Source organism: Festucalex cinctus, chromosome 13, assembly GCF_051991245.1.
Source record: "Festucalex cinctus isolate MCC-2025b chromosome 13, RoL_Fcin_1.0, whole genome shotgun sequence".
Classification (NCBI taxonomy): Eukaryota; Metazoa; Chordata; class Actinopteri; order Syngnathiformes; family Syngnathidae; genus Festucalex; species Festucalex cinctus.
In genome coordinates this window covers 11292015-11304529 of record NC_135423.1, presented here as the reverse complement: position 1 = coordinate 11304529, position 12515 = coordinate 11292015, and the positions used below count along the sequence as shown (strand labels likewise).

The window sequence follows — 12515 nt, the reverse complement described above, 5'->3', positions numbered from 1 at the left end:
CCGCCAAAAGCACAGTCAGGGGAACTGTAAGGAGTGGTGGGATTGGGAGGGCGAATACACAAAGAAAGTGCAGCAGAATGACCGTGAGGAAAAGTGATGTCGGTTTTTGTGTACTGTAGCAGCTGCTTCTGGTCATCTGACGCTTATTGCATTCTGCCATTTGTCTGGGTGAGTCGGGCTGGGTTGGTCTGGACCGTGCACAGATGCAGTCAATGTGTGTGTGTGACTGTGAGAAAGAGAGAGAGAGAGAGAGGGGAAGATAGGGGGAGACGACGCCAAGGCTGGCTGTGTGTATTCTCAGTCATAGCCACGGTAAGAACCGGAACAGGGCAGTTGTGGGAGCTCGTCAAGGGGGAATGGTTGCAGGCGGGTTAGTCGGGATGGAGTCTCCCATTCTTGCCAGGCTTTGAACAGGGTTCGGCACCACTGGCTGGACCAGCGGCTGCTACTGGACTCGCCCGCCGCCTCTGTTGACTGGGACAAGACACGGCAACCAGGTGACACTTGCCCACCTGTTAGTGTCAACATCAAGGGATTATTATGGGCTGTTCTGCCAGCGTGGTCCTACTTCTACGTTCAGTGGGTGGGGCAGACTGCGGTTACATGTGCTCACGGCCGGACCAGGCGTCAATGGATGCTGCAACGCCCACCCTGGAAGGCTACACAACTGCCAGCTCACCTCTGACCATCGTTGTCATGGTAACCAGTACGGGTGCACCTCTGCCTAATGCATGTGTGGGTGGAACATGAGTGCTGTTTTTGTGTACAGTATCTTAATTGGCTGGATCCATTTTAAGCATGCACTGAAAAACAAACAACCTATACAATTTACCCAATAAATGTAGGGTAACAATTTGCAGCCACTTTAATTAGGTAAATATACATTTTGGTTAAATATCACATTAATTCCGTAACTTATTTGCTCCCAATAACGTGTAAATACGTTTTTTTTAATGTTGTAAGTGTCCCAAAGACGTATTTATACGTTTTTTTGTTTTGTTTTTTTAATGCTAGAGCATGCAGAAGGCTTTGATGCAGCCTCTCAACTGCAAAGAACGGTTGCAGAAATGGTAGTTATTACACAAACGGCCAGCAGGTGGCAGCAGAGCAAAGGAGCTCAACCAGGGCCATCTAGAGAAAAAGCTCAATTATTTAGAATTTTAAATAGATTTGTGAAAAACTGATGAAACTTAGCTCTCTTCCAATGCTAATTGCTGCAAAACGGAAACAGATAGAAACATACTTTTTTTCCTGATGAAAGAAGAGACTTTAATCTTTCTTTTGGTCGGTTCCATGCTTTTATAGCAATTGAACACAATATTCTGTGGGCCTTGCAAAATCAGTAAAACAGCCGGGAGCGAACGGGATTGCTTCTGTGAAAATGGCTGGGAGTGAATGAGGTAATTATGAAATACTTAAATATGTTGACTTCTGATTACAGTCTACAACAAATTACTAATCATAATTGAGTAAAATATACTCACAATTTCAAAATTTATTACTATTACTAGTGTTGGGTTACAGCAAATCCAATGGGACAAACTGTATTACACCCACTAAATGAGAGCGATGTGCTCGTTAAAACTCGTAGAGTGATGACACATGCGTATATTGCGGTGCAGACTAGTGGATGTTGGGTATATTTTACTACATTTTCTACATATGTTCGATTCAGTTTTTGTCAGTAACACTTTTACTGTTACATATTTTCAGATGAGTTTTGTGGATTACGTTTACCGCTCTCCAAAATTGTTTTTTACAGTGTGTGTACAGTCATACCTCGTCATAACACTGTTAATTTTTCATTGTCTTGCTGTCATGACTGGGGCATGCCAGGGTTAAGTTTGGGTCAAGCAAGGGTCATGTTTGGGTCATGACCGTGAGGTCAAGTGTCGGTTTTGAACTGATGTAACCATCATCTGGTTTCAACTGGATAAACGCTATGTGATGTCAGGAGCTATGTGATGTCAAAAATCTTTAATCTCTTTACTTGGTCAACAGCCAATCACATAATTCCATGTCAGTCACAGCCATTCCGATCAATTCACTGTCTATTTAAGCCAAACCGAGAAGTGTGTGTTTGTCGGATTATTACCACTGTTCCTCGGTGCATCTCCGCAGCCCAAGGGGGCTTGGCGTCACGTGATTCCCGATGCATTCTCATTGTTTCTCGTCTAGTGAAGTTTGTTGTGTTATGTTATGCGAATAGAGTTAAAATCTCATTTGTGTCTGCGCTTTTGGGATCCAACCTCAGAACGTAACACTCGCTTTATCGTGTATTTTTAAATCGGACATATCTATTTTTATCCTACAGATTATGGACTATATCGCAGGATTTTTCAGTGATCATGTTTCCACACAGAATGTTACGGCAATAGAATATAATATAATCTTTAGTGTTGTAACATGTACAACAAAATTAAAGTGGCAAACAAGGGATGTTTATTAGGATGTGGGGATAGAAGTGTCAGAATGCCTTGTATGTAAATATTAAATATATGTGGTTGTGAAATGTGAATGACCCCCGCGATAAACAAAGGGACGACTGCATCTTAATTGTACTTATTTTTTTTTTTAAAATTTTTTTTATTTTTTTTTACTGTATATCGCATGTCAGTTGTGGCCCCACAGCTGAGAGGTATAATGGGGAGGACGGAAATGAGGGTTGTGGTGAAGTATGGGGTCATACATTAGGAATTTAGTTTCTGTGGGAAAACTTTCCCGACATATGGAAAGAAGACTGACTGACTGAATGAATAAATAAATGCATGCAGCACCAAGTGGATCTAGTAATCAGTGATTGGATTACATAAAGTTGAATGTACTTAAACAACTTTCCAGAACAATGCTGTATGTCGTCCATCTGTGAGGTATCCGTATATGGAACCGCCGGTTTTCTTTTCACCCCAAGCAAGTCCCAGGTTTCTGCAAGTCCAGTGGAAAAATGTTAAAGTTTTGGCACGGTGTGATTTTTACAGTCATTCCCTGTGTTTCTCCCCTTGTTTCTCGCTTTCCCACCATAAACCTTTCACGTCTTCGGTCTTCCCTTTAGTCTCTATGGTAAACTGGAGTTGACGTTGAAAATCTCAGCTTTTATAATCAGGAACATATCTGAGTATGAGTGGGCCTTTCATGACTATGCTGTACTAGAAGGTAGCAAGCGCATTGACTCAGCATTTTATGACATATTTTAAAACTTTTTTCATATATAAGGCGCAACACTAAAGGCTGGGGTTAAGCTATGCATCCATTAGATGGTGCTGCGCTAAAGTGAATGTCAACGAAACAGTCAGATAGGTCAGTCAAACTTTATTAATAGATTACAAACCAGCTTTCTGACAACTCCATTCACTCCAAAATGAATAAACAGCTGTTTTATTATTTTCTCTGAGGTAAAGTATTAGTATAGGCTAGCGATCCAAGATGGCGGGATCTTCTGCGCATGCGCGTCACCGATTGTGCAGGGTCACCGATAGCGTCTTGACAGTGAGACCTGTGGCGGCTCAATATTGATCCATATATAAGGCGCACTGGATTATAAGGCGCATGGTCAGCTTTTGAAAAAATTCAAGTCTTTCAGGTGCGCCTTAGTGCGGAAAATACGGTAGTTTATCATAATGTAATATTTTGGTAGCTGATGTCTGTGGTTTGTTGAATTATGAAACTTTTGCCATTATATCCAAATATGCAATAAAATTGCACTATTTACTGCTATGTAACACCTGGCGTTATCAGTTACATCACCTTACAGTACCTTTCAGGGTCATTAAAAAAATATATGGCGCTTATAAATCCTCTGTTTGTAATTTAGAACATTTTATGTATGTTTTGTATTATTATGGAATTGAAGGAATAGCTCAAGTTGAAAACTAAGTTGCTGTTTCATCATTTTTTTTTTTCATAAAGCGTTGTAATGATCGAAAGCAGATGGAACATGCCTCTAGACTTCCTCTATACTCTCCCCATCCATCTTGAGTACCTCCGCTCTTCTGCTTGGGACACGTCTCCGAACACTTCCTTTAGTAGGGCAATAATAAATATGCTCGACAATGATCCAGACCACCAGGAACACATTTGGTTTCTCCCCAGTGTTTCCATTCTAGGCTCTCTATCTGAATTCTCCGCGTTGATGTATTCTGCAACAATGAAAATGTTTCCCAGTTACTCTGTGGGGAATCCCTGAGCTGCAAGCTGGCCAGTAATGGGCTGTTATTGTGCCCTTCTCGCAGCTGTACTTCGTCAAGAGCAACGTCAGTCTGCCTCACGCCTGCTAAGTGGGAGTTGAGACAACCACGGGAGGCCGAGGAGCAACGTTGAAAGGTTAATAGGGTGTGAGCAAGGGAGTATTGTAAAGACAAGAAGCAAATCAAAGGAAGAAGTTTGATGAGTTGAGGACAAAACAGAAGAAAGAAGTTAGTTGTAGCAACTGGAATGAGTAGTGGAATGAGTCTCTCTCTCTCATCTCTCTCTCATCTCTTGTGGTGTAGTGCATATTTTCCCATAAATTTTTGGTTGATTTGTTTAACTTCTGATACTCCATACTATCGTCCATATAGCAAATGTAATCAATTTTTAAAATAAATTTTACATAACATTAAAGTCAGCTCTTTTTCCCTTAAAAAATACAGAATATATCACGCTTGTGCTAAATACAAGCTTGCACCAAAACTGCACTACAGTATGTAACATGATACGTGTTCTAAGCCATCTTCAGAGGTTGTTTCCTCTTAATATTGTTCTGCTCTGAGGTTTTATCAGAGGAAGTGCGTGTCTGTGTGTGCACTAGTGCTTTATGACTCTGCCCATACAGTGCTGAGCATATTTAGATCCGAGAATAACTTTCATTTTGCAGATTTGTTTTTCCTTGTAACGCAGACTTCCTTTTAAAACAAAGTTTTCTCATTGTGGCTGCGTTTATGAACGCATTGATGGGCAATAATGATTTAATGCGGTGTGTGTTTTAACCACCTCGTTGGTTGAAAACTCAATCTCATTTGAAATCTTATATTCTCTGCCGGGGAATTTGGAACTTGGTGCGCGTGTGTGTGCGTGTAACAACTTCCTCTACGTCCACGTGCGTTGAAACGTGGTGACAGTTCTGCTTGTGATAAGGCACATGCGCTGCGATGTGTGATTTACTTGTGTAGTATAGTTATATATTTTTACTTTTTTTAAGACTTGCTTCGACCATCTGGATTATTTAGTCTTTATCATGAGCTTCAGGAGCAAAATCACCTTAAGGAGAAAAATCAAGAGTAAACGCGTGAGGTCGGATTTCACCAGGTTGAGTATTGTATGTATTTAATAATATATTCCTTGATGTCTGCCTCTTATAAGCTCTTGCTTTCGGCATTTCTAGTATCTTCTGGCAGGGCCCCTCTGCCAATCATCGCACCATTTTGGCATCTTTAATGGCTGTTACCATGATAATATGACTGAGTAGTTCAGTGCCCCCCACCTCAAGTGGGTGGAGTACATTGAGTCCAGTTCTAGTCCAGTAATCAACAGCGAAAGGGATTTTTATTTTCAAGACGAGAAGCAAATTCAACTGTCCATATTAATGATGCGTACATAACAGGCTGAGGCAGGTGTCCTTAAAATCATTCTCCCGTGAAATGTGCAAGTGTCTTGTAAAATATCAATTCATCGGAATATTTCACAGTTGGTGCTTGAATAATCTGGTATGGCTCACTAAATGTCTCAAATTGTTTGCTTCAGATTCTCTTTGGATGGCAACACTCCAAATCACTCTTTTAAAAATAATAATAATAATAATAAGAATAATAATAGTAATATAAAATAAGTGATGTTATTGTTATGGCTTGGTCTTCGTAAATCTTGGTTATTAGTCTTCATCAGTGATTCTAGAAAGTCTACCAAAGCATAGATGGTTGGATGGTTCAAAGTTTTTTTTTTGTTTTGTTTTTTGTTTGTTTGTTTGTTTTTTAATAATTAAAGAACCAAAAAGGAACATATTGTTCACATGCCACTTTAATTAAAGCAACTGTGATGAATAACTCCATAGCGTTTTGGCAAAGTATTGAAGTCAATATATGAATAATTACTGATTTTATGATGCTAGTGACGCTAATGCTAACACAACTTGTCTTGGCTGGTCCACCAATATTGTAGAACAGAAATTAGCGATCTGCAGTTGTCGTGGTAACAACGGAGACACCGTTCTCGTAATTACATGGCGGCATTTGCTAATGAAGACTGCTACTTTATAAACTGAATGTTATTGACTTATTATATGAATGCTGGATGAATAACAGGGGAGCAGACAGCTAAAAGAGGCCTATTGATTTTTTTTTTGATTTTTTTTTAATCCTGCCATTATACATTAGTGTAAACATAACAGTTGGAATACTGGAGTCACCATGGGTGAACTTGCACTGTTAATTTTCTTAGTGCCTGAAGGCCTGTTTGGACCATTAAGGTAAAAATATGTGTTAGGCGAAAGTCTCCAGTCAGCACTGTACACATGTCAAACAAACTAGACTGAGGCTTCTTCTGCTTCCTCAAACTTCCTGGCTACAGTCTCCTCCAGCCCTCTGCGGTCTTCTGCTTTTTTTGTGAATTACAGAAGCGATGGTCTGTAATCTTTTGAACACATGTTGAATAACTATTTTGTCTGAGTCACTGAGTATTACATCTTTCCTTATCTTCTGTGAGTGTTTTTGCGCATGTAATTGTGTCGCATGTACCACATTATTTAGTAGATTTGGGTAATCACTGAACCACAATTCTGTTGGCTTACATTAGATGTGGCTCAGCATGACACCTCCCATTCATCTTACAGTTACTTCTGTTCATAGTATTGTCACCAATAAACCATTTATATGTGGTATCCTAAAACACCTTTTAAGGTAGAAGTTTCCGGCCAGTCCAACCATTTAACTCATTCACTGCCAATGACGACTATAGACGTCAAAAATCCAAGCAAACAGCCAGTGCAAATTTTGACAAGAAATTTGAAGTTAGTTTTAGTTTTTCATTGTTTTCATTCATAGTTATTAATCATTGTTGTTGTGAATAACGATGACAACAATTTAATTGCTAAGTGCTACCATCGTGCGTAGAACGGATTCCTGTTACCCTACAACACGGGCGTTGCGTTCTTGTGATCGGTCTTGGTCTTACTGACACCACATACTGGGTCTCGGCCTCCAAAAGCCAATTTTAGTCGACTAAAATTGCTCTTTATTTTTGTTGACTAAAATTGGATTAAAACTAAAATACAATCAGGTACTGAGTTATGACTAAGGCTTTAATTCAATTTAGTCAGAAGACTAACTAAAACTAAATTATTATTTTTTAATTAAAATTTTAATTTTAAATGTTCTTTTTTTCAAAATTAACACTGGCTGTTTGATTGGATTTTGACGTCTATAGTTGTCATTGGCAGTGAATGAGTTAATAGAACTCAAAAATAGATGGGAAACTCGATGAGCTGTCCAGTGAGATTCATAATGGTTTTCTACATCCAATCATTTCTGGCTTGCAGCACTATTGCTAAAACAACTTCAGAGGTATCCGCCAGGGCTTGCAATATTGTTAACCACTGAAGGTGAGAAACTTGAGAAGTTGTCCAGTGGGATAAATTGTGGCTGTCTGCAATCTAGCATACATGCTTTTATAGCTTACCAGGACTTTTATGGCCCTGCATTTCTGGCTAGTGGCACTCGCTAACACAACGTTAGCATTTCCGGCCAGTTTGTGCAAATATTACACACTGCTATGTTGAGACTTTTTTTTTTTTTAAGTTACAACACTTAATGTGTGTGGCGAGTGAATGTGGAACTTAAAAAATGGGGAACGAACGAACTAATTTTGTGAATATTTGTGTCATTCTCAGTTCATGTTAGGAATCGCGTTTTGCGTCAGAGTGGTTGCTGTGTGCAAGTGTAATATGTATTCTTGTACAGTGAGGAAATTCCAACCATATCATGGGTAGATTAAGTACAGCGCGGATATCTTCTCTCGCCCCAGTGTCATCAAGTGCTTTGGGGTGTGCCCCAGCTGGTTTTCAGCGGTAATAGCCACTTGGGTACTTCCTGCGTGCTGCTTTTAGGGCCTAATGATGTCACAGCACCACACAGGAAATGTTGAGATCATGACTTTTCCCCCAGAATGGTCAGATTGTGTCGTGCATATGGATAATTGACTGCTTCCATGTTTTAAGTTGTCACTGAGTCACTGCATTCACATCAGTCAATGTGCAAAAGGCACAACATATTTGATGACTTTATAATGTAAATTTCAAGTCCCAGTTAGATGCAGAGGCTACGACAGAAACTTGCAACAATTCTTGGCCTTGGTGGTCTTGAGGTTGGAACAGGACAGTTACTTGTTATTACCTTGTGAAACTAGAGGTTGGAGCATCAATAATGCAGCCACACAATTAGCTGCAGTAATATTAGTCGTTTTATGCAGAGGATGTGTTAGCATTCAGGCTATATACACATTAATTTGATAGTATGTCTTTTGTGTTGTGTGTTTTGCAGCAAGAGAAGCCCAAGCTGATTGATCCACTCGACTATGAGGCCGTCATCTCGGAACTGGGAGCGGAGCTCAAGCAAGACCCTCTTAGAGAGCTGCTGCTGTTTCCTGACAATGATTTCACCGTAAGTGAACGTGCGTGTGGTTAATGCAGTCAGAGTAGAAAGTTTGTCACTTAATAATATCATAGCTTTCAGAGGGTATGATAGGGAATTCCCTTGTAGAATATGCAGGCATTCTGGCAGCAAGCATTCACTTGAAGAGAGTGGAAATATGTTTGACGTCGAAGTCTACAATGCAGTATGCAAGGCAGCAGTCAATAATTGCACATTATTTGTATTTACTTTAGTTCGAAGTAATTCGATTTGATTTCATTTCTGGTTTTCCTCTGGTGGATTCTGCTCATGAATCAAAATCTGTGAAAGACGGCCCATTTTGTGCATCCTCTTGAAGAAACTGTTGCCATGGTAACGCATCTCTTCACTGTCCTTATCCCCACAGGTATCCACAGTGCCCCAAGAGAGACGTACTCTCAGGTCAGCTGTTCCTGAGGGCGCCGAGCTCCAGGCCGAATGTCTGCTGGTCAGACAGGTCAGTTGCACTTTGCACGTACGTTTACGCTGGTGGTGGCGGTGGTGGTGGGGTTCTTAGTAGTTCATCTCATTCTAATTATATTGAGACATTTTTGGACAATTGCAATATGTACCCTAAGGTGTATGTGCCGATGTATGGTACAAATTGTAAAGTTCCCTATTTTAAGTGGTACAATAGGTGTTTTTTGGAGCATTAGCATCATCTCCGTCCTCTCCGCCAGGCCTGCAAGTATTACAACTCGGATCTGAACGTGGTCCAGTTCAAGTATGACGATTATGCTGGAGACTACCGCCTGCTGCCAAGGTAATAATAACGTTGCCACCATTAACCTGAAATGCCATTAGGCCACGATGTAATGGCAGTGGGTGTTGAGTGAAAAAGGAGGCAGAGAGTGCAAGGACAAAGCAATGCTTCATGGGTATGAGACTGTTGGTTCTGAGATGGGACTGATCCAAAACAGTCCAGCAATTCAAACCACAGGAATGTCCACTTTCTATCCCATGGGTTGCCACTGTCAGTTCACATGACCTCTGAACTAACCGGAAGGGGGATTTAAAGCAGGAGAAGACAGATGTTAATGCCTTTAGTTAGTTTATTACCAGACCCACAGTCATTATTTGGATTTTGATGGAAGTAATCTCTCAACACTAATGGGTTAGAAATCTGTCATCGCTAATGGGTAAAAAAAACAAAAAAAAAACACATTCTCTACATGGATAAATGAATAAATCTGTGGCCTATCAAGTGCGTGACAAAGTACATTTTTAACTCATTTGCTCCCAATAACGTGTAAATACATTTTTTTGTAATTTTGTAGTCCCAAAGACGTATTTATACGTTTTTTTGTTTTTGTTTTTGTTTTGTTTTTTATGCTAGAGCATACAGAAGGTTTTGATGCAGCCTCTCAGGTGCAAAGAACGGTTGCAGAAATGGTTGTTATTACACAAACGGCCAGCAGGTGGAGACAGAACAAAGGAGATCAACCAGGGCCATCAAGAAAAAAATCTAAATTACTTACAATTTTAAATAGATTTCTGAAAACTGACGAAACTTAGCTCTCTTCTAATGCTAATTGCTGTGAAAATGGCTGGGAGTGAATGAGTTAAAAATTTGCACTGGATGCCTGTCTTAAAAATGACATATTTTTCCAATTTTATGGATCCAGGTCATTTATTTCTTTAGTAATTTAACACAATCTTTAATTTTGTTAGTTCCAGATGAGCTAGATTTAGACAGTTTCATTAATAATTGCTACATGCAAGCTATAATATCTGAACTGTTTTATATTTGTTAAGATAATGGATGTTTATAAAATGTGCCTTATATATTTAGCACATTAAGAAACATGTACCATATTAAGTTAAACTAAATAAATATGTAAACAAGAAAACACATTTCTGTTTGAATTCTTTACTAGTCATGATGCTCCATAACTGGTGAGATATTTTTAGAACAGACCAGTAGGCTGTCTCATGTTGTCCTTGGGGCTAACTAGTACCTACGGTCACCATATTTCGTTGTTGTTGTTGTATTTTTGGCCACATAGATAGAGTGCCCACCATTTGTTTACATCATCAATAGTCTTCACCTTGCCAGTTTCTCAAAATGTCAGTATCCAGTGGCCTAAACCAATTTTTTTGTAGACAAAAGCCAAACATGCATATAAAAATATACTCACATGTTTGCGCAAGCACAACACTGAGTTAAACAAACGACATCCGTTTCGAGCTAAGTGAAATGGAGTATAAACCGTTGGACAGCAGGAATATACAGCTACCGTACGCATGTGGTGTTTACCGCTAAGTTTTGACTGCAGCGACGTCCATCTGCCAATCGGGAAGCATTCCTGCGTCACTCCGCAATCACCACAAATGCTCCTACTGCGGCGGTTATTTTCGACAGCTTTTACCACCACGTGACCTTTAGCAAAGTGTCTTTCCGGCAATGGCGCTGTGAGCTGCAAGCCTGCTCGACATTTCATCGTCACACACAAAGCAAAGCGACAGAGCAGGGCTTATCTATTGTTGACTTCGTGGAGCCAGAGAGTCACTCAGAGAGGATTAATTGAATAATCTTTTTGCATACTTTATCATCAGAATTCCACATCCTCTTTTATATCGTCTCCTTTCCTCCTGTTCTAGGAAATTATACAAAGCTGAGAAGCTGCCATCCCATTCTTTTGAGATTGACTATGAGGACGTGGACAAGGATGAGGTTGGTAATGGCCTTTTTCAAAGTCAATGCATTAATATGCTGGGAACATCCTGGCTTTATGATGCTCAAATCAGTTTATCCTGGAGCCATCAAGCTGTTAAAATATACTCCCATGGAGAAGTGAGCTCATCATTGTTTACGCACATCATTTGACAAATGGCCCAGTCGAGGATGTCTCCTGCGCTTCTATTGATCTCCGGGACGAGAGGATGTACTTGATGTGTGGGCGTGTTTGTCTTTTGCAGGACACCACCTCCCTATCCTCATCCAAAGGAGGAGGTGGAGGAGGGGGAGGAGGAGGCGGAGGAATCGGTGTGTTTCGGTCCGGCTGGCTCTACAAGGGCAACTTTAACAGCACCGTCAACAATAGCATCACCGTCCGGGTGAGGACGCAACACTTGGCATGCACTTTTGCGTGATCTTTTTGGTATTATTCATTGTCAACAGCCCTTGCAGTACGCTGTGTTCCTGGTCTATTAACACATGTGCGGGTAGGCGGTATGGAGGACCAAAACTGCCAAAATAATATAATTAAATAAATAAATTAAATAAGTAAATGAATAAAAGTGAAAATAAAAACTAATATAAAAAAAATCAACAATTAAATATACAATAAATAAATATATAATAAATAAATAATATAAATGGAAAGAAAATATAAAAATAAATATATATGTGTGTATATATATATATATATATATATATATATATATATATATATATATATACATTATAAAATCTTGTCAATAGAATTACATCAAAACTGTCGAGATAACTTCAACATACCGTATTTTCCGCATTATAAGGCGCACCTTCAATTAATGACATATTTTAAAACTTTTTCCATATATGAGGCGCTACAGTAGAGGTGGTTACATTATGCATCCATTAGATGGTGCTGCGCTAAACGGAATGTCAACAAAACAGTCAGATAGGTCAGTCAAACTTTATTCATAGATTACAAACCCGCTTTCTGACAACTCCATTCACTCCCAAAATGAATAAACAGCTGTTTTATTATTTTCTCTGAGGTAAAGTATTAGTATTAGCTAGCGATCCAAGATGGCGGGATCTTTGCGCATGCGCGTCACCGATCGTGCAGGGTCACCGATAGCGTCTTGACAGCGAGACCTGTTGCGGCTCAATATTGATCCATATGTAAGGCGCACTGGATTATAAGGCGCATGGTCAGCCTTTGAAAAAAT

At 39.8% G+C, this 12515-nt stretch overlaps 1 protein-coding gene across 3 annotated transcripts in view; it reads left to right on the top strand.

Moving 5' to 3' along the window:
* The first annotated feature begins 317 nt into the window (after nt 1-317).
* dock10 (dedicator of cytokinesis 10) overlaps nt 318-12515 on the top strand; it is a 48845-nt gene continuing 36647 nt past the window's right edge. For all 3 annotated transcript variants that reach the window (XM_077540773.1, XM_077540772.1, XM_077540771.1), the window contains exons 1-6: nt 318-699; nt 8508-8627; nt 9004-9093; nt 9317-9399; nt 11238-11310; nt 11556-11693. In XM_077540773.1, the coding sequence (XP_077396899.1) occupies nt 541-699; nt 8508-8627; nt 9004-9093; nt 9317-9399; nt 11238-11310; nt 11556-11693 (663 nt within the window). In that variant the 5' untranslated portion in view covers nt 318-540. The remainder of the gene's footprint in view (nt 700-8507; nt 8628-9003; nt 9094-9316; nt 9400-11237; nt 11311-11555; nt 11694-12515) is intronic.